At 46.4% G+C, this 20,957-nt stretch overlaps 1 protein-coding gene across 1 annotated transcript; it reads left to right on the top strand.

Annotated features, from left to right (window-relative positions):
* The first annotated feature begins 745 nt into the window (after positions 1-745).
* On the top strand, positions 746-18,050 carry LOC138102920 (small conductance calcium-activated potassium channel protein 2-like). Its single transcript, XM_069000711.1, has 3 exons — positions 746-1,836; positions 2,363-2,458; positions 15,580-18,050. Exons 1-3 carry the CDS (start codon positions 787-789, stop codon positions 15,619-15,621), a joined length of 1,188 nt encoding a protein of 395 aa, XP_068856812.1. The 5' UTR covers positions 746-786; the 3' UTR covers positions 15,622-18,050.
* Positions 18,051-20,957: the final 2,907 nt, after the last annotated feature.

Below are 20,957 nucleotides of genomic sequence, written 5' to 3'. Positions count from 1 at the left end.
AACCATCCTGTTTCACTGTTAAAGCTTCTGATAACCCATTAGAATAAGTCCCTAACCTATAAATCACCTTGTATTGCATCCTCAGGTGATGACCTAAAACCCTATGAAATTTCCAGTGACTAGTTTCTTCCTTATTTTAGTTAAGAAAAGGAGTGACCAAAAGAAATAATCCCCTTTGTTATAGGTCTGAAAAATATCGAAACTTACTTTATGTAACCAAATACCTCGGTGGCCCCCGAGCGATTAGCTAATTGCTGCCACCCCGGGCCCTGCGGGCCCTGGAAGCCAGTGGACCTTGGGCTCTCCCGAATTTCAGGAGAGGAGAGATCTCCTAATGACCCCTCTGATGGCCTGTGGGCACGGCCTGAGGCCGCACTCCGGCCCAGATCTTCTCTGTGCTGGCTGTCGGCCGCGACAGACCCCGAGAACCGCCTCCTCCCCGGGGCCGCGGCGAGGGCCCCGGAGCGAGGACACTGCTGTTTTGCACGTCTCCGGAAAGCGACGGGGCGTCGCTGGACAGCTGCGGAGCGCAGCGTAGTGCCTATGTTCTAGAGACGGCGCGGATGTGTGCGGCTGCGGCGGGGCCAGGAAGCCCCGCCGCGACTGCCTTTCCTCCCAGAGGGCGATCCCGGATGCGAGCTCAGCGAGCGCTCTCCCCGCCCACCTCGGGCCCCCCCGACTTTCTGTGGCGTGGGGCACACTGGCGGCAGAGCGGGGAGTGAAAGGTAACCCTTACCTGCGGGAGTGGTAGCAGACGGGATCCCCGCGCGGGAGGGGGCAGGGCGGATGGGGGAATCTCTCCGCCGTCTCACACCGCAGCCGGTCTCCCCCGACGAGATGCGCCTTGTTTTGGTCCGCCCGACCAATCGGCTGAATCCTACGGAAGCCAGGATGGGCCCTTCGTGGAGGCAGCAGGCCTCTCCCCTGTCGACCATAACGCATTGCGCAGGGTGTACCACCACCACCACCGCCTGGTGCTCCTGCGGCTTTAACGCCTCTGACATGGGAACACCATTGCAGTTCCAGACGGGCTTCTACTCGCAGCAGCAGCAGCACGGCCAGGACAAGCAGAGTCTTCTCCAGCAGCCACAGCAGCAGCAGACCCTATGCCTCCAGTGCAACAACTGCACCTACTATGGGGCCGCTGTAGCAGCAGCGAGGGATAACCTGCCCTCGCTGCTCTGCCCTTCTTCGCCTCTCTCGGGTGCCCTCAGGACTCACTCCTCGCCGCTCTCCACTTCCGCCTCCTCCCGGCAGAGTAGCCAGTTGAACGTCAGCGAGCTCACCCCCTCCAGCCATGCCGGCTCGTCCAGGCAGCCCCACCAGTACCCCCAGTACCAGCAGTGCCATAGCCTGCAGCAGCAGCAGCAAGCAGCTAGTCCCAGCAGCAGTGGCAGCAGCAGCAGTATTCGCCATCACCTCTACCAGCAGCGTCGGGAGAGCAATCCCTTCGCCGAAATAGCCATGAGCAGCTGCAGGTACAACGGCGGCATCATGCGGCCGCTCAGCAACCTTTCATCCCGCAGGAACCTGCACGAGCTTGACTCCGAGTCTCAGCCGCTCCAGCCGCCGCTCGCCCCTGCTCCGGAGATAGTGGTCTCCAAGCCTGAGCACAACAACTCCAACAACCTGGCGCCCTACGGCTCCGGTGGCACGAACAACGGCGGGGGCAAGTCCAGCAAGAAGAAGAACCAGAACATCGGCTACAAGCTGGGGCACCGCCGGGCGCTCTTCGAGAAGCGCAAGCGCCTCAGCGACTACGCGCTCATCTTCGGCATGTTCGGCATTGTAGTCATGGTGATCGAGACAGAGCTGTCCTGGGGCGCCTACACGAAGGTACCTGCCACGCCGTCGGACCGCCTTCCTCTCGCTCTTGGCGCGGTCGACACAGCCCAACCCCCGCCCCGCCCCGCCCCGCCCCGCCCCGCCCCTTCTGTGGGCTCCGTGTCCGTTCCGGTTCACGGGAAGGCGGCTCCGCAGCCAGCTGCACTCTCCTGTCAGCCGTTCAAATCCTTGTGCGGCGGGACCGTTCAGCCCTCGCCCGGTCCTGCCCTGAAGCGTCCCTTGCCCCGAGGAGAGGTGAGGGGTGCTCTGACCCCACCGGCACCGCCGTGTGGGGCCTACTGGTCCTCCGCCCTGAGATGAGATGCTCACCCCGCGGCTCTGCAACCGTGAGGCGAGGTGTCCCCCTTCCCTGGCCCCGCCGTGAGGCACCCTACGTCCCCGACACTAAGGCGGGGCGATCCTCCCTCCCCTCCCAGTTCGGGCTCCGCTGCTCGCACTGGGGCTGGGGAGCCCGGCGGGGCGGGAACGATTCCGTGTGTATGGGTCTCTGATGGACAGTGGTGTCTTTCTGTTGCAGGAGTCTCTGTATTCCCTCGCTCTAAAATGCCTTATTAGCCTCTCCACGATTATCTTGCTTGGGCTCATTATTGTATACCATGCAAGGGAAATTCAGGTAATTAATTAACTTTATGAGTTGCTGAGTGTTTACATATTTGTGGTTGCAGAGTCAGTTTTTCTAAAGGCTTCATTGTAGTAAGTACTTTGTGTTTCCTGCTGATTCAGAAAGCAAAAAGAATCACTTAATGCTTCCTGAAGTTCAGTGAATGTATTTCATCCCTGGAGAGAAATAAGATTGCATTGCCTGTTAGGGACTGTTACCTGTGATTATGCTAGTAGGATCACTTAGTTCTGAGGTTATAGCACGCTTTATGACATACCTGCTGTTTTCTATAGCAGATGTAGGGCAACAGTCTTATTTCCAAGTGACTAAATGTCATGCTGTGAATTTTCTCTGGATAGCAGGGCTAATTATTAGGAAAGAGGCATCAGTAACTTCTAGGTATGTAATCTGCACTGCTGTTTCAGATACTAGCATACACTAAAATATTTAAAAAGAGGGGGGAAACCTTATGTCAGATTTGTTTTATTTAATGCCATAGAAATTACAGTCATCAGGAAATGTGACAGAGGAAAGCTGTCAAGACAGGTAGGGCTAAAGGTAGGGGGAGTTTAATGATCAAAGCTTTAGAGTACGTCTAAAAATACTGTCACATGTCCTGTCCTAGTGTTTTGCCGGTGGGTAGGGACACAGACACCAACTTAAGGAATAGTGTAATTTACTATAATGCAAAACTGCAAAGAATCACAGAAGGATGAGCTAAGCAATGCACATAATCACTGCTACAAAAGATTGCCTATAGTGATTAAGATACATCACCAGTTACCCTAATACTTTACCATCGTCCAAATCCCCAAAACATCAACTGTGGGGGAAGCTGTCACAGCGAAGGACTGGAGAACCACACCCAGTAACTGGGAAATCCTGCGGTGCATCCACCTTGCAGACCACGAGGCTCCCCTACTTTGCTGTGACAGTAGCCCAGCTTTTATACTGTTAAACAAACAAGCTAACAACTTCTAATTTCATTCTCCTGTTGGCTTTCTCCCAAAGCCTGGCCAGGGCTCAGGGAGGAACCAAGGGAGTTGTCTTTGATCCTATACCCCCCCTAATTAGGCCAGATGTGGCCTTATCTGGTTTCTAGATACGGAAAGGTAAATACATGTTTTGCCAATAAATGGACACATATAACAATACTTCATTAATGAGCATATATATATAACATTTGGTTGGAAGGTTAATCTAGAGGTCAACTTTGGCCCAGGGCCTGTTGTTCAGGCCTTAGTACTTCACGCAGGTACTTCGTTCTAATTTCAGTTGTATTTCTTTTTAGTTAAGAAATTACAATTTGACATTTCAGTTAAATTGAAATGTATAAGAGAGAGTTTTCAAAGTTTTGAGGTGAAAAATACCTTATTTGTAGATACATTGGTGTTTTTGCTATGTCTAATTAGAGATACCTTGGGCTACAGGCAGAAATGACAGTTTTCAAGGGCAAGAACGGTTTTTCAGCAGTAGCAATTAGCAAAAAAGAGAAATTGAGAATTGCATAGTACCCTTCTTCTATGCTGTAGTTCTAATATGAAAGGACACCATAGTCTCCTCCTTAGACTACTGTTAGAGAAGTATTGCACTACTGAAGACTGCCAAATGGGATCCTGTTCTGCAGTCCATACATATATGAAAAATACTATTTCTGTCTCAGAACCCAGTTTCTTTGCATTGATAGCAAAGATGGGCAGCTGTTTAATATTATTGTAATCAATAAGCAAGTGTCTGGTGACAGAGTATCACTATAAACTATTGGAATACTGATGAAGAGGTTTCTTTATTTGTGTAAAAATAAATAAATGTACCTGCTGCAATGTGGAAACCTTGTTCTCCAGTGTACCTTGCTATAAGTGGTGCTTGAGGCACTAAGAACAAAGTTGAAGAAACCCAACTTCTGTAAGTATTTGAATTATTCTATGTATTTTCAAGAAACTTTAAATAGGAAACAAAACACAACATAACCAAATACTCCTAGGCTTCTGTATGCATAAGCTTACAGTAGGTAGTTACTCCAACATTTGCATCTTTTTTTCCAGCTAATTGGATACACATTTTCATTCTTTCTGAGGTTTGTTATGGATCAGAAAAATCAATCTTTTAAAAAGCTTCAGTCATGTTTCTGATTTTTTTTTAATTGATCATTGAAAAGAACTCCTTTTTGTATGAGACTACATGGAAGGAGTTGTGCAATCACGTGACTTAATCAAGGTTAATGTAGTTTTCAACACTGCCTGACAGTATAGAATACAAGCATACCTTTTTGTTAAACAGTGCTACTCTATGGTTTTGTCTGAGAGCCACTGTAGGCTGCAGTACTCATGTTAGAGCTCGGAGTAATCTGCAGCTCCAAAGGGGTCTGTCATTCATCTTGAAAATGAAGGGAAGTTTTGTTTTCAAGGACACTATTGGAAGGAAAGGCCATTGTACCACCCTTAATATGTTAGATAACGGATAGATTTTTAATTTAAGCACAGTATGTTTATATGTGCTGTCTTGGTTTGAAAGACAGGTGTCTGCTAAGGAAGGCAGAAGCCTCCCTTGGAATGGCAGATGCAACCCCCTTCCCTCCGAGTTATTATAATTTTGAAATCAAGGAGGCTTTTAGGCAAAGATGTGGGAAATAGGAATAACAGTTCTTTACTATTATATATATAACCAGTCAAACAAACAACAATAACTATGGCAGTAACAGCAAACAATCACAAACCCAGTCCCAGCCTTCTCGGCTGTCGGGCCCTTTCCCCTTGGGTGCAGTTCTGGTCGCAGCCGGCAGGAGCGCTGGCGGCTCCCGGTGAGCAGGGCAGGTGCGATGGTTTCCCCGCGGCTGCAGGGGGCGCTCCGGAGCGAGCTCGGGGAGCACGCGGCACCGGTGGCCTAGGGTCCCGGGGAAGGATGGAACAAAGGCTTCACAAACCCCTGGGCAGCTGGCCCCGGTGTCCGGCCGGACCCTCGGGAACGGTAGGCTGGAACGGCAGGCTGGAGTGGCAGGCTGGAGCGGCAGGGACGAGCACAAATCCCGGGTGGCAGATGCAATGTATCCAAACGGGGTACCCCCCGGAGGTCTAGGCAGGCAGGGAAAGCACGGCTACAATGTAGTGAAGGCTCGAAGCAGTGGCGGGGCAGGGCAGCCACGATCCGGCTCCAAGCGGGGCAGGGAAGGTGGGCTTGGGATCCCGGTGTTGTTTCCAGCTGAAAGAAAAGCGGCCGTAGGAAAACCAGACCACACACCCAGGTGAAACAAAAGAGTAGCCAGGCGCACCCCACCCTCAGTGGGTAGCTCTTTGTTTTCTTAAGTACCCAGCGATTTGTCGTCTTAGTAACAGTATGGGGGAAAATTCCTTTAACAGAAAAAAAAACTAGAACTCCTAAAAAACCCCAACATTATCCACCCCAAATTTTTTCCCATACTAACATGTTACATGAAACTTACCCCTTTTAACCATATAAATACATGAATCACCCGAATTATATACATATATACATGCAGATACTGATACAAGTTCAGAGCCATGGGGAGTTCACCCTAAAACAAGGTCCCCTTGAGGTATGCATCGGATCTCTCCATCCCTTTGCATCACCCACCAGGTACAACCTGGTCCCTGATCAAAAACAACCCCACGGATGGGTTTGTCTTTGCTCAAGGCAGACTTTACCCAAACAGTTTTTCCAAGCATACCTCTCACGTGCACCACTGGAACCTTATCCCCGTCTGTTCTTTGTAGGGGTTCGGATTGGGCAGGGCCTGCTCAGCTGGTGGAGCCTCGGGTGTTAACCAACCAGGTGGCTCTTGCTAAATGCACCTCCCAGTTTTTGAAAGTTCCCCCACCCAGTGCCTTCAAGGTGGTTTTAAGCAGTCCATTACACCACTCAACCTTCCCAGCTGCTGGTGCATGGTAAGGGATGTGGTACACCCACTCAATGCCATGTTCTCTAGCCCAGGTGTTTATAAGGCTGTTCTTGAAATGAGTCCCATTGTCAGACTCGATTCTCTCAGGGGGTACCATGCCTCCAAAGGACTTGCTTTTCAAGGCCCAGGATGGTGTTCCGGGCAGTAGCGTGAGGCACAGGGTAAGTCTCCAGCCATCCAGTGGTGGTTTCTACCATCGTGAGCACATAGCGCTTGCCTTGGCAGGTTTGAGGCAGTGTGATGTAATCAATCTGCCAGGCCTCCCCATACTTATATTTGGACCATCGCCCACCATACCACAGGGGCTTCACCCGCTTGGCCTGCCTGATCGCAGCGCATGTCTCACAATCATGGATCACTTGGGAGATACTGTCCATGGTTACATCCACCCCTTGATCTCGGGCCCGCTTATAGGTGGCACCTCTGCCCTGATGGCCTGAGGCATCATGGGCCCATCGAGCTAGGAACAACTCTCCTTTATGTTGCCAATCCAAGTCTATCTGGGACACGTCTATTTTCGCAGCCTGATCTATCTGCTTGTTATTACGATGTTCTTCATTAGCCCGGCTCTTGGGGACGTGAGCATCTACATGACGAACCTTCACGGATAGCTTCTCTACTCGAGTGGCAATGCCTTTCCACTCTTCAGCAGCCCAGATTGGTTTTCCTCTGCGCTGCCAGTTTGCCTTATTCCACCTTTCCAGCCAACCCCACAGAGCATTGGCTACCATCCATGAATCAGTGTAGAGGTAGAGCTTTGGCCACTTCTCTCTTTCAGCTATGTCCAGAGCTAATTGAACAGCTTTGAGTTCAGCAAATTGGCTCGATCCACCTTCTCCTTCCGTAGCCTGTGCAACTTGTCGTGTGGGGCTCCATACAGCGGCTTTCCATTTCCGGCTAGCGCCTACAATTTGGCAGGAACCATCAGTGGAGAGGGCATATTGTCTTTCACTCTCTGGTAGCTCGTTATATGGTGGGGCTTCTTCGGCACGCGTCACCTTCTCCTCTTCTTCTTCAGAAGATAACCCAAAAGTCTCACCTTCTGGCCAGTTTGTAGATATTTCCAAGATCCCAGGGCGACTTGGGTTTCCAATTCGGGCGCACTGCGTGATGAGGGCGATCCATTTGCTCCAAGTAGCGTCGGTGGCGTGATGCGTGGAAGGAACCTTTCCCTTGAACATCCACCCCAGCACCGGTAGTCGGGGTGCCAGGAGGAGTTGTGCATCTATGCCGATTACTTCTGAGGCAGCTTGGACTCCTTCATAAGCTGCCAAGATTTCTTTCTCTGTGGGAGTGTAGTTGGCTTCAGACCCTCTGTAGCTTCGGCTCCAAGATCCCAGTGGTCGGCCACGAGTCTCACCAGACACCTTCTGCCAGAGGCTCCAGGACAGACCCTTGTTCCCGGCTGCAGAGTAGAGCACGTTCTTCACCTCTGGTCCTATCCTTACTGGGCCAAGGGCTACGGCGTGAGCGATTTCCTGCTTGATCTGGGCGAAGGCTTGCTGCTGTTCAGGGCCCCAGTGGAAATCGTTCTTATTGCGGGTAACCAGGTAGAGAGGGCTCACAATCCGGCTGTACTCAGGAATGTGCATCCTCCAGAAACCTATGGCGCCTAGGAAAGCTTGTGTTTCCTTCTTGTTGGTCGGTGGAGACATTGCTGTGATCTTATTGATGACCTCAGAGGGAATCTGACGTCGTCCATCTTGCCACTTTACTCCCAGGAACTGGATCTCTCGGGCAGGTCCCTTGACTTTGCTCTTCTTGATGGCGAAACCAGCTTCCAGGAGAATTTGGATTATCCTCTCTCCTTTCTCAAATACCTCCGATGCCGTGTTCTCCCACACAATGATGTCATCAATGTACTGCAGATATTCTGGGGCCTCACCCTTTTCCAGTGCAGCCTGGATCAGTCCATGGCAGATGGTGGGACTGTGCTTCCACCCCTGGGGCAGTTGATTCCAGGTATACTGCACGCCCCTCCAGGTGAAGGCAAACTGAGGCCTGCACTCTGCTGCCAGAGGAATGGAGAAGAATGCATTGGCAATGTCAATAGTGGCGTACCACTTTGCTGCTTTGGACTCCAGCTCGTACTGGAGCTCCAACATGTCCGGCACAGCAGCGCTCAGCGGTGGAGTCACTTCATTCAAGGCACGATAGTCCGCAGTCAATCTCCATTCCCCATCAGACTTGCGCACAGGCCAGATGGGGCTGTTGAAGGGTGAGTGGGTCTTGCTGACCACCCCTTGGCTCTCTAGCTCACGGATCATCTTGTGTATGGGGATCACAGCATCTCGATTTGTCCGATACTGCCGGCGGTGCACTGTTGAGGTGGCAATTGGCACTCGTTGCTCTTCCACTTTCAGGAGCCCAACTGCAGAAGGATTCTCTGATAGTCCAGGCAGGGTGTTCAATTGCCTAATGCCCTCTGCCTCCACAGCAGCAATCCCAAATGCCCACCTGAGTTTTTTCGGGTCTTTGTAATAGCCGTTCCAGAGGAAGTCTATGCCCAGAATACACGGGGCCTCTGGGCCAATCACAATGAGATGTCTCTTCCACTCATTTCCAGTCAGGCTCACCTCAGCTTCCAAAAGGGTCAACTGCTGTGATCCCCCAGTCACCCCAGCAATGGATACAGGTTCTGCCCCCACATGTCCCGATGGCATTAAAGTACACTGTGCCCCAGTATCAACCAATGCATCATATTTTTGTGGCTCTGATGTGCCAGGCCATTGAATCCACGCCGTCCAGAAAACCCAGTTCTCCCGTGCCTCTCCCTGGCTAGAGGCAGGCCCCCTCTAGCCCTGGTTATCATTCTTTCCCTGGGCGTACATGCTCGAGGTCCCTTCAAGGGGATCCGACATATCATCCTCCCTTCTGTAATACCTGGCAGCTCGGTCACTAGAGGCTGAGGCTACTTTCACCTTAGCGGAGCCCCCTCGGTTAGTGCCTCCCTCCTTGAGTTCACGCACCCACGCTGCCAGGACAGAGGTGGGTTTCCCATCCCACCTTCTCATGTCTTCCCCATGCTCACACAGGAAAAACCACAGCTCAGCTCGTGGGGTGTACCCTCTCTCTAGCTGGGGGACGACGGGCTCTGACTTGGGGGCCTGTGACTCGCACTGGTGCCACACTGACCTTCCTCATCTCCTCCCTCATCTCCTTCATCTCCTCTTTGAGGTCCTGGACCACAGCAGAGACATGAGCTTTCAGCGGACCATTGACCATACTGTCATAATTCCTGAGCTTGTTGGCAACAGAGCCCACTGTTTCTCGGTTATTGTCAGCATCAATCGTTGCAATGAAGGTGGCAGATAGCAGTGGCCCTAGCTTTGCCAGGTTCCACATCATCTGTCCTGTGCACCTGACCTTATCGGGGTCATTATCATGCTGTCCATCCCTCCCAAAGAGTACCTCTAATACTGCCACCTCTCTTAGCTGCTGGATCCCTTCCTCGAGTGTCTTCCACTGCATTCTATGATGGTACTCCTGCATTCTTTCTTTGTGAATGAACCTTTCTCTCACACTCATTAAGAGCCGGTCCCAGAGAGAAAGGGGCCCTGGCTCCCTCACAAATATCTGGTCCACACCTGGGTCCTGGGTCAACGATCCCAGATACCTTGCCTCACCACTATCCAGTTGCACACCTGTGCCCATAAGGTCCCAAACCCGAAGCAGCCAGGTTGTATAAGGCTCACGCCCCCTTGGCACAATGTCTTTTCGCATACCACGGAGACTGTCGTACGACAGGGACTCAGTGATGATTTCTGGTTCTGGCTCTCCTGCTGGTTGCGAAGGCCCTGGTTCCCCATCATCATTAACTGGTCGTACTGATTTGGTCTTGTACTTCCTCCTTTGCACAGGGGCGACTGCTGCTGGCTGTGGTTGTCCTTGTGGTTCAGCTGAAACCTGGACGGTTGTAACATCCGTGGGTTCCACTGCTGCACCATCGGACTCACCCTCTTTGGGGCAGGGAGAGGTTTTTTCACTAGCTGAGGAGGTGTATTCCCTTAGCAATTGGCATATCCCCTGGCGCACCTCCTGCATCCCCTTCACCAGTACTCCCACCCAGTTCGGGTAGTCCATTTCTGAGGTGGGCTGCTGGGCGGTATCAGGCTGTGGGACAGGATCTCTAGTGTCTGGGGCTGGGTCAGGCTCTGGGGTTGGGTCAGGCTCTGGGGCAGGATCTCTAGTGTCTGGGGCCGTGTCAGGTTCTGGGGCAGGATCCTGCTCTGGGGTAGGATCTCTAGTCTCTGGGGCTGGTGTCTGGGTAGTTATCCAAGCCAATCTCAACTTATCCCTGAGTGCTAAATAGAGTAGGCCTACCAGCACCAGTTGGTTAGTACTCAGAGGGAAACTAAACCCTTCGAAAATTGGTGGGGTGGGCCCAAAGAACTGGTTGAGGGGTTGGGAGAAAGCTTCCCCTGGTGTCATTTCCTCACAGAAGGTACCATTTTTAACATAACCCCAAAAACATGCACTCAGTGTGTGATAGCCCTTTATCCACATGCCCACATTCCAGAGGAAGTTAAAAACCCATGAATTCCTCACCTTCTCGACCCATAGCGCAAACTGGATAACAGCAATGGTAGCCTTAGTCAGAGGACCCATGTTTAGGTAAGGAGCTGCAAAGGGGAAGAATATAGCCACGACCACGTGCCACCCGAACCAGAGTAAACTAGACCACATAGTGCTGCCTAGCAAGGTTCCTATATCCAGCACACAAAATTAAGTTATCCAGGAACTGTTATTCCTTTTTCACCTCTCTCTCTTAATGCCCTCAGGCCCCCCATTGGGCGCCAAGATCTGTGTTGGTTTTGAAAGACAGGTGTCTGCTAAGGAAGGCAGAAGCCTCCCTTGGAATGGCAGATGCAACCCCCTTCCCTCCGAGTTATTATAATTTTGAAATCAAGGAGGCTTTTAGGCAAAGATGTGGGAAATAGGAATAACAGTTCTTTACTATTATATATATAACCAGTCAAACAAACAACAATAACTATGGCAGTAACAGCAAACAATCACAAACCCAGTCCCAGCCTTCTCGGCTGTCGGGCCCTTTCCCCTTGGGTGCAGTTCCGGTCGCAGCCGGCAGGAGCGCTGGCGGCTCCCGGTGAGCAGGGCAGGTGCGATGGTTTCCCCGCGGCTGCAGGGGGCGCTCCGGAGCGAGCTCGGGGAGCACGCGGCACCGGTGGCCTAGGGTCCTGGGGAAGGATGGAACAAAGGCTTCACAAACCCCTGGGCAGCTGGCCCCGGTGTCCGGCCAGACCCTCGGGAACGGCAGGCTGGAACGGCAGGCTGGAGCGGCAGGCTGGAGCGGCAGGGACGAGCACAAATCCCGGGTGGCAGATGCGATGTATCCAAACGGGGTACCCCCCGGAGGTCTGGGCAGGCAGGGCAAACACGGCTACAACGTAGTGAAGGCTCGAAGCAGCAGCGGGGCAGGGTGGCCATGGCCCGGCTCCGAGCGGGGCAGGGAAGGCGGGCTTGGGATCCCGGTGTTGTTTCCAGCTGAAAGAAAAGCGGCCGTAGGAAAACCAGCTTCCTCTCTCTCTCTCTCTCTCTCACTCTTTCTCTCTCTCGAAGCAGAGACCCAACTGACCCCACACCCAGGTGAAACAAAAGAGTAGCCAGGCGCACCCCACCCTCAGTGGGTAGCTCTTTGTTTTCTTAAGTACCCAGCGATTTGTCGTCTTAGTAACAGTATGGGGGAAAATTCCTTTAACAGAAAAAAAAAACTAGAACTCCTGAAAATCCCAACAATGCATACTTGACTTTCTAAAAACTAAGATGAAAAACTCACAGAGAAATATCTACATCCATCTATGGTGCTAAATTTATGTTACACCTTACATCTGAAAACAAAAACTATCTTTAAAGTATTTTAGCTTAGAAATGCACAGAACCTACTCCAAGTGAAAGAAAATACTGCATAAGCCCGATAATATAATGGTTTTTAAATAATCTTTAAAACTGTTTTCTGAAGGGATACTTGCCTTTAATTTGGGAAAATATCCTGCTATGTGCAGTGGAATATTTTTTGAATCAGGTCTGTAGAATCATGCCCATAGATGGTTGATTGTGTCCTGGAGCACCAGCTGTTTGCTGACCTTGTTCAAATTTGATCATTCCTTTCTTATTCTTCTCTGAAAGGTACTTAGACTTTGTCTGTAAGTATAGCGTAAATTTTCAGGAATTCATCAAGACAATAAGTTTTGTTGTACAGAACAGAATGGCAATCTATTTTGCTTGAAGTGTGGTATGTTTCATAGTCTGATAGACGCAAACCTACCTGAAAGAAAAGTAGATTTTCCTGCAAAATGTGAGCTAAAATATGTTGAGAAATAAGACGAAAGTTTAGCAATTAGTAGTGCTTGCAGATTTAATATGTAGAAGCACCTGGTGATATAAAATGTCTGCTAACCAAAATCAGCTGCTTCCTGTTTTTTTTTATTTTTCCCAGTAGTCTTTGAGTCTTTGCCCTTGATTTCTTGGTAGGAAGTCTGAGCAGCCATGCTGCAAGCAACTCTATGGTAATGCCTAATAGTATAGCAGGTGACTTTAGTCTGTCCATTTAAATGACTTCGCCTGTGCATTCTGTTTTGAAAACAGTCAGCTCCTCAGTTAACCCAAACTGGGAGTTTGCTTGTCTCAGACCTGCTGAACATCATATTTTAATGGAGTTAGAAGGAAGATTTAAGAAGACTTATAGGGATTCTTCACAAGAATATTATATGGATGTCTGATAAATGTGGGGTTTGTTTGGTTTGAGGGTTTTTTTGTTCCTTTCCTTTCCTTTCCTTTCCTTTCCTTTCCTTTCCTTTCCTTTCCTTTCCTTTCCTTTCCTTTCCTTTCCTTTCCTTTCCTTTCCTTTCCTTTCCTTTCCTTTCCTTTCCTTTCCTTTCCTTTCCTTTCCTTTCCTTTCCTTTCCTTTCCTTTCCTTTCCTTTCCTTTCCTTTCCTTCCCTTCCCTTCCCTTCCCTTCCCTTCCCTTCCCTTCCCTTCCCTTCCCTTCCCTTCCCTTCCCTTCCCTTCCCTTCCCTTCCCTTCCCTTCCCTCCCCTTCCCTCCCCTCCCCTCCCCTCCCCTCCCCTCCCCTCCCCTCCCCTCCCCTCCCCTCCCCTCCCCTCCCCTCCCCTCCCCTTCCCTCCCCTTCCCCTTCCCCTTCCCCTTCCCCTTCCCCTTCCCCTTCCCCTTCCCCTTCCCCTTCCCCTTCCCCTTCCCCTTCCCCTTCCCCTTCCCCTTCCCCTTGCCCTTTGCTTTTTCCCCCCCCTTCCTTTCTTTTTTAGTTTATGAGCAGTAGAGGAACAGGAGCACTTTCAGTATATAAGGGGCGAGGTTGGGATGTGTGTCCTCCACCTCCTTTTCAGCACCGCAGACAGCACTGCACGTTGCACATTATCCGGGGCGCCCTTGCCTGGGCTGGGCCTGGCTCAGAACAACCTGTGCTGCAGGGAAGGCGGCTGCCAGCCTCCCCTGCTTCCCTCCCGTAGTACAGCCAAGTGAGTTCTCCTGCTGCGTGACGGCACGTGCATAATTTTGAACATACTTTTACGCTTGCATTCTAAACCTATTAGCAAAACAGATTCATTTTTATATTCTATGAAACAGCTCTGCATTTGTCAGACTAAAGTCTCCAGAATGGCATAGCTGCAGTATTTAGACAAAAATAACTGGCTGCTGTGCAGTTTTGTGAAAAATTGGAAATGTTAAAATGCTTTCTTCAAATAGGTTTTCAGTGATTACAGTTAATTAGTTATTCTGTATTATTAGCTATTAGTGTTATTAGTATAATAATAAGCACAATTAATGGTTTTATTAGTTATTCTGTATTATTAGTTATTAGCATTATTAGTTAGTGTATCAGTTATCCTGTTATTCAGGAGCTATTATATTTATTAAGTGTGACTTAATGTTAAGATTATAATAACAATCAAATTAATCCAGGTAGTTTCAAATGATGATTCTTAGCCTACATTATCATTCCAAGAAAAGAGGGTAAAAACACAAACAATGCTTCCTTCACCTCTCCCCTTCTCCCAGGAGAAAAGCCAGATGAACAATAGTAATGATGTTGGAGCCAAGTATGGTGACAGCCCCAAATCTGTGTATTCTCATTTTGGTTCATTGTTGTCATGCTTGTAATGTTAAAAACATCACACTTGGGAGATTATGAAATATTCATTACTGACTCTCTAAGCTTGTGTGATTGCTGATTCAGTTTGGAAGACTGGTAGGAAAAATGTAACTCAGTGTTATCCCAGCCTAGAACGGGTATTTCTCTGACTACTGTTCCAGTTGAGAAATACACTTTTGAAGAGGTAGAGGAGGGAAGAGCTAAGAAGATAGTATCATCCTATTATAATAATAATTTACAATGTATAAATTGCCCACTTTATGCATAAACAGTTTGTTACTACATGGTTGCCCTGGTTTTGGCTGTGATAGAGTTAATTTCTTCTATATAATTAAAATAGCAGCATACAACATGATTAAAATTGTTGTTTCTAGACAACTTAAGTGTTCCATATTTCCCTAATGCAATTTGCTGTTAGATTGCTGTTAGGTGGAAATGAAGAGACTTTTTGATAACAGTTCACATGGTACATCTGCATTTTTTTTTTTTTACCTTTACTGAGAAAATAGACCTCTCTGTCTCTCTCTTGTACTTCTACAGACACAAATGCTTTTTAAATGTACAAATGTACAATTCCTGAAGTTTTACTGGCACTTCCTTATATTACTCAAACAATTAAAACCAAAATTCTCCAAGGTTGCTAGTAAGATGTTTTTAATTCCCTTTGTTGGGTCACAGCCTGGTATTTCTTGAAAGATGGCTGTCACAGGGTAAGAGGGCTATGTCCACTGGGATACTTTTGCTTTGGTGATGGACTAATTAGGGTACCCCTTCTATTGCCTTTCTTGAATAATGGTAGCACGTGTTCTTCTGGACTGAATCTGAACCCTTTTCCCCTCTTCCCTTGATACAGATGCTCTCGCTCACACAGAAAAATGAAAATTGTTGATATTTGGCAGAAATGAATAGAACTCTTCTTTATTTGTGTGTGTGTGTGTGAATTGAGATTTCTAAGCATTTATAAATTGGACTGTTAGTTTATGCTCAAATAGAACTCCTATGGAAAGTCATGCAGACTTCAAAGTTAAGGTTAAGCCATTGTTGTCACAGCAGAGTTCATTTTTAGAATTCAGTCCATCACCTTCCAGGTCTCCAGGGAGAAAGGGCCCTCAGTCCCTAGATTGTTCTGAAGTGCTGGGAAAATCATGTGATACTGATGGATTTGGAATGAAACATTTTCAGTCTTCATTAACGTTATGGAAAATTATCACACATGTGAGCCCAAATATCTTGCTGAAGACTTGAGAGTTTTCTCCTTTTCCCTGTCTCCTGAAAACTTGAAGAAATGGAGCAGGCAGTACTAGGAAAAATAAGTGGATGTTGTTTAATACATTTATTGACTGTTTATTGTGCAAATAAATTCCATAATGCATGATTCTAATAAACGCTGCTTATGGGGCTTTATTTTATTGCAAAGTTCTTCAGAAAAAATACTGCATTCTGTAAGAAATATGAAGTTAAACTCCCTTACAGTTTCCTATCACAAGCACTAATGGGTATCCTGCAGGCAAAATTGTTTATATCTATGTAATTCTTTTGCCTTCATTGTGGTGTTGCTTGTTTATCTCATTGTCTTTCTTCTTCTGTTGACTACCTGCCAAAAGAAACAAAAAGTCTAGCTTGCCTTTGCTTAAGTATGCTGAATCATCAGATAAGACTGCTGCTGCAAAAACAAATGAAGATTAAGAGCACAGAAAGCAAGTCTGTTGAAAAACAGGTAAAAATCAATAGATAAACTTTGACCGATAATTTTATTCTGATCTAAAACCTGTTGAAAAATACTGGAAAATGTCTGTTTATTTTAATAGGCTTTGGATCAGGCAACAACAAATCTCATCATGTGCCAGTTTTAGTCCAAGATGCAGTAGCTTAATGTATAGCCTTGAAAATTACCTTGTACCAGTGAAGCTTAATACACATTCCATACAACAGAAAAGCATGCTGATTATAAGAAAACTAGAGACATCATATCTGTTAAATTATCACTTTAGGTGTATTTATTTGCTAAATATTTAACTTTAGTTCCATTCAGTACATTTTTGGATAGATTATATCTGCAGAGCATGTTGACCCAGGAAAAGTTACAAGTGCCTACTGTCTCTGAAAAGCAGCACTGTAATGCATAAGACACAGAAGGCAGGATAGACAATCCTTTAACATTGGTCAAGCATCTAATAAACAGTGACTGAAAGGATCTGAGGCCTTTTGCATTGAAATTAAATGCAGAAGATGCTTGTTTCCGACAGCCTCCCTTAGGACATAGGAGGAGGTTGTATCTAATGGTCAGGGCACTGAATGGTTGGCCTGGCAATACCTAGCATTGTCCATTCAAATGCACCCTTGTTCTGAGCATTTTTTAGTGAGGCTGTTAGAAGTTTATCAGGACATCGTGTTCATCTTTCCTTAAAAATACATTCTTAAGTCTAGAGTCACAGGTGTACTCCTTTGGCAGAATGAATACATTAGCTCATTTTATCTAGCTTCAGATTCAGTATTTCTTCCTTTAACTTCTGTTTCCTCTATTCCCTTGCAAAAATATTGTCAATTTTTCAGTGAATATAACCTTTTAAAACTGTTTCTAGTTTTCCCAGTAGTAATGAAGCTGATCTTTCCTGAAGAGAGTAAGGCTTCTCCCACATTGGGAGCAGTGGCTGATGGCAGCCATGTTGGGAGATGGCAGTTCTTCATGCAGTGATCTGTAGAACAAATTAATTTTTGTGATGAATGAAGAAAACAAAATCCTAAATCAAGAACGGTAAGATGATAATTTAAAATTAACAACATAAAAATACTAAAACGTAGTTAGTTCTCCTCAGTGAATTTTGCTTCCACAAGAATACTGTAGAATTAGAGTAGCTTTATTTCTGAGATACTTGAAATGGGGAAAAATAGGACAGAGGTTTCTTACAGGATGTATTCTAAAATTACTTCTGTGTAAAGGTACTGATATTTTCTGGGGAGATGTGCTATGTATTTGTAAAGGTGCAAAGGGAACCTAAGCAATCCATTCAATATTTCTTTGCCAATTTCCCTTTCAGATGTAATAAAGTGTCTTGGGGTGACTTTATGATGTGTATCCCCTATCACTGCTCTATGCCCAGAAATTAATTTTGTGCCTTTCTGTGCCTTTAAACTGAGACTGAGAGGGGGGAGAGGAAAAAAACCGAGCGAACTTTTCAAAGCAGTTGTTCAAGGACACACACACCTCTGCTTCTGCAGCAGCGAGAGCGGAGGAAGCACCCTTCTTGCTGTTCAGCCAGCTTTCGGCTCCTTTTCTCTGGAGGGAGACGGAGAGTTGAACTTTGTTTTCCTGGGACTTCGGTTTTTCCCTTCTTCTCTTCTGGACTGTTTCAACATCAGAACACATCGAGAGAATTTTCCACCAAGGCCCCGGAGGTGGGCCCACACCGACCCAGCTCCGAGGAGGAGGAGAGAGACCACATCTACCAAAGGACTCTGGAATTTTCCCAGGTTTCTCCCCACAGCGAGAGGTTTTATTATTCAGCATTATTATCCTTTTCCCGTGTGTTTGTTAAATAAATAGTTTTTATCTCTTTCACTTTCCTCCGAGGAAAATTTCTTTTTTTTTTTTTTCCCCACCTGGTGAGGGAGGGGTGGTTGTAACCTGCCTTCTATCAGAGGATATTTTTCCTCCAAATTTGTCCAAACCAGCACATAAAGCTAGCATGGCTAACATCCAGCTACACTCTCAGCAGTGAGAGTGAGCCAGAACAGGCCAGTAGAAGTAGGGAGTAGTGTGGAGTGTCAGAAGATGGAAGTTGGGTTCTAAACAAGTTGCATTTAAGTTAACTTTGCTAATGGAATGTTTTGTAAAGATTTGCTACAGGCAAATAACCTTCTCTGTCCTTAGATTCCTGGGAACAACAGTATGGTTTTAAAACGATGTATGTTTTTCATTCTGTCTCTATCCATCGTATGGAGCAACTACTCTGGATTGCTCTGGGTCACCCAGTCTACTTACTAGTGAGCATATCTGTTATGTAAAATCATACATTTCCTTTTCTTTTTTATTCTTTCCTTTTTAAATAACAGAATACATAGTATAAAGCAATAAAAATGCTACTTTAATGCGCTGGTCTCATTTTCCTGTATTGTGTGTTTGTGCAAAGGAAAAGAATAGGGCTCCTACCTAAACTGTTCTTTCTGTATTAATCTTCCTTTACTTATGCTATAGTCAGAACTTTACTAAGTCATGTTCCTTCTGCATCTGCTTGGAGAACATTTTTGACTGTCAACCCCAGTCACGGGAGCTTTTGGAAACTGTTGGTGCTGGATGGAAGTTTTCTAAGTGTTGTAACTTAAGGACCTTATCCTCATCGTGGTTTACCCTGCTAGAGGAAGTGAGGTCTGAATATATTATATAATAGAATAAGTGTTCAATTAAGATTATTATTTAAATGAATACCTTTAGTGGACACTGACTTTGAAAGAACTCCTTATTCAGTAACTTTAATTCAGTCACTTACTGATGGGTCTACTGAGTATCTCAAATGAATATGGTAACCCCGAGTATTAGACTTCTATTTCTGAACCTCTGATTTAAAGTAGGAGATTGCCTTATGAAACATCTTTTTAATAATAATGCTTTTCTCAGGAATTTCTTTTACCCTATAGCACAGGAGAAGAAATCTGAATATCTAGGAGCATACTTTTTTTTATTATTATTTTTTTATTTTGCTTTTCCCTTGGAGTCTTTGGGTTTCACTTCTTGACACTATCACCTGCATAGAAGGTTATTGGGAAGAAAGAACAAACAGCAGTTTTAGGAGCATCTCACCCTCTTTGCGTCCCTGAAGCACATACATACAGGGAAAACTACATGAAAAGAAATTTTGTATGTCCCAGCACTTGCTGAGTGTTGTAGTGGTTCCTTGACAGCACAGGCTGTCAGGGATTAAGCCATTTCACAGTTGTTTAAGACAAATAATAGAGTTGAAAGTCTGGCCTGTAGCATTTAAAAATATTGAACAATGGCTCAGAATATCTTTGGAGAGAGAAATCAAAAGACAATACTGTATCTGATTTAGAACAGAAGGAAAATATGGGGAGGCAGAATTTAACCTTATGTAAATGTGATCATGCCCTTTGTTATCTCATAGAGTGTTTGGGCTAGTGTTTTCTGAGGGACAGAGGTTAAAAAAGGCATGGACAAACCCAATAAGTGTGTTGAGTAACACATATATGTTTATTGAAATGGTTGTAGCTATGCTCCTCTCTGCATGTGCCCTGTCATAGTAACTATGATGTATATTATTCAGGTGTATTGTAATGTGGAGGTTTTTATGCTGCACATTGGAAAATATGGTACACAAAGACCATAAGTCTCAGTGTCCTGGTTTGAGGCAAATTAAGGGAAACGCTCTGGAAGGAACTCTGGAAGGAACATCTCCTGCAAAGAAGACAGGTTACAGCTGTGAGGAATGAGACAACTCTTTGTAGAAATTAAAGCAATTTATTAAAACAGAAAAATGGAAAAATTGCAAAAACTAACAAAATATAAAAATTTGGGATCCTAGTGGCTCAGGAGGTATGCCCCAGGAGCGCAGGGATTCAGGAACTTTAGGCTTAAGGCAGCTCTGAACCTCAGGTAGAGAAAAAAAAACTTGCAGTCTAGGCTGGTCAAAAAGAAATCTATTTCTAAAAGCCCCTAAAAAGGGGTAGGTTTCTCCAGCACTGAACTTAGCAAGCTGGAGAGGAAGGGAGAATGAGGATGGGCGTGTCTTTTCTTACACCTTTATAGCTTTTGCTCCGCCCACAGCCTGCCCACAGCCCACCCCTTTGGTTTAAGGTGATTGGTGTTTTCCCTTTGACAGATTATCTCTGTCCACCAATGGCTCTTCCTGGTCAGAGGGGTGATATTAGTTGAGATAAGGGTCAGGTGCTTACAGGGTACGGCTATGGGGGCTGGGCTGTTTGTTGCAACTGGGGTTTTTAAAATCTGCCTTGAAACCAAGGTACAAGTAAAACATAAAAAAATACATCCAACACATCTTAAAACACTTGTAAAAGTATACAGTAAACACAGGAGGACCATAAAAACTTGATTAGTGTACCTGGGCTGATGGGTTAATTTTAACATTCAATTTAAAAATGTTAAGCTCAAAATTAATTAAAGCACTTAATATGCAAAGACCAAGCACAAATAGGGATTTCATGTATGACAAGTCCCCCCTTTTTCTCTTATGCTCACATCTTTGGTCTTTGCATTTAAGTGGAGGTGGATAACTCTTCAGGGATAGATTCAAGCTCTTTAAAACTGTCCCACACTTGCTGGGCAATTTTTCTCTCCTTTCTAGTTTTCTTATTGTTACTATTATTGATATGCATAATCTTTTGAGCGAATGGTGGACGCTGCTGTTGTCCTTGAAGGTCCTGGATCAGTGGCATGCTTTGGACGACAGTGGTGATTAGACGGATGAAACAAGGGATTAAACAAGGGAGAAAA

The sequence above is a fragment of the Aphelocoma coerulescens genome (genome assembly GCF_041296385.1).
Source record: "Aphelocoma coerulescens isolate FSJ_1873_10779 chromosome W unlocalized genomic scaffold, UR_Acoe_1.0 ChrW_unloc_scaf_5, whole genome shotgun sequence".
NCBI classification, from domain to species: Eukaryota; Metazoa; Chordata; class Aves; order Passeriformes; family Corvidae; genus Aphelocoma; species Aphelocoma coerulescens.
This window is presented reverse-complemented; position numbering and strand designations above follow the sequence as displayed.

Coding starts and splice junctions, on each gene's coding strand:
- LOC138102920 (XM_069000711.1), top strand. CDS start 787: ATGGGGGAATCTCTCCGCCGTCTCACACCGCAGCCGGTCTCCCCCGAC. Junction 1,837..2,362: donor CCTGGGGCGCCTACACGAAG/GTACCTGCCACG, acceptor TTTCTGTTGCAG/GAGTCTCTGTATTCCCTCGC. Junction 2,459..15,579: donor ACCATGCAAGGGAAATTCAG/GTAATTAATTAA, acceptor ATCACCTTCCAG/GTCTCCAGGGAGAAAGGGCC.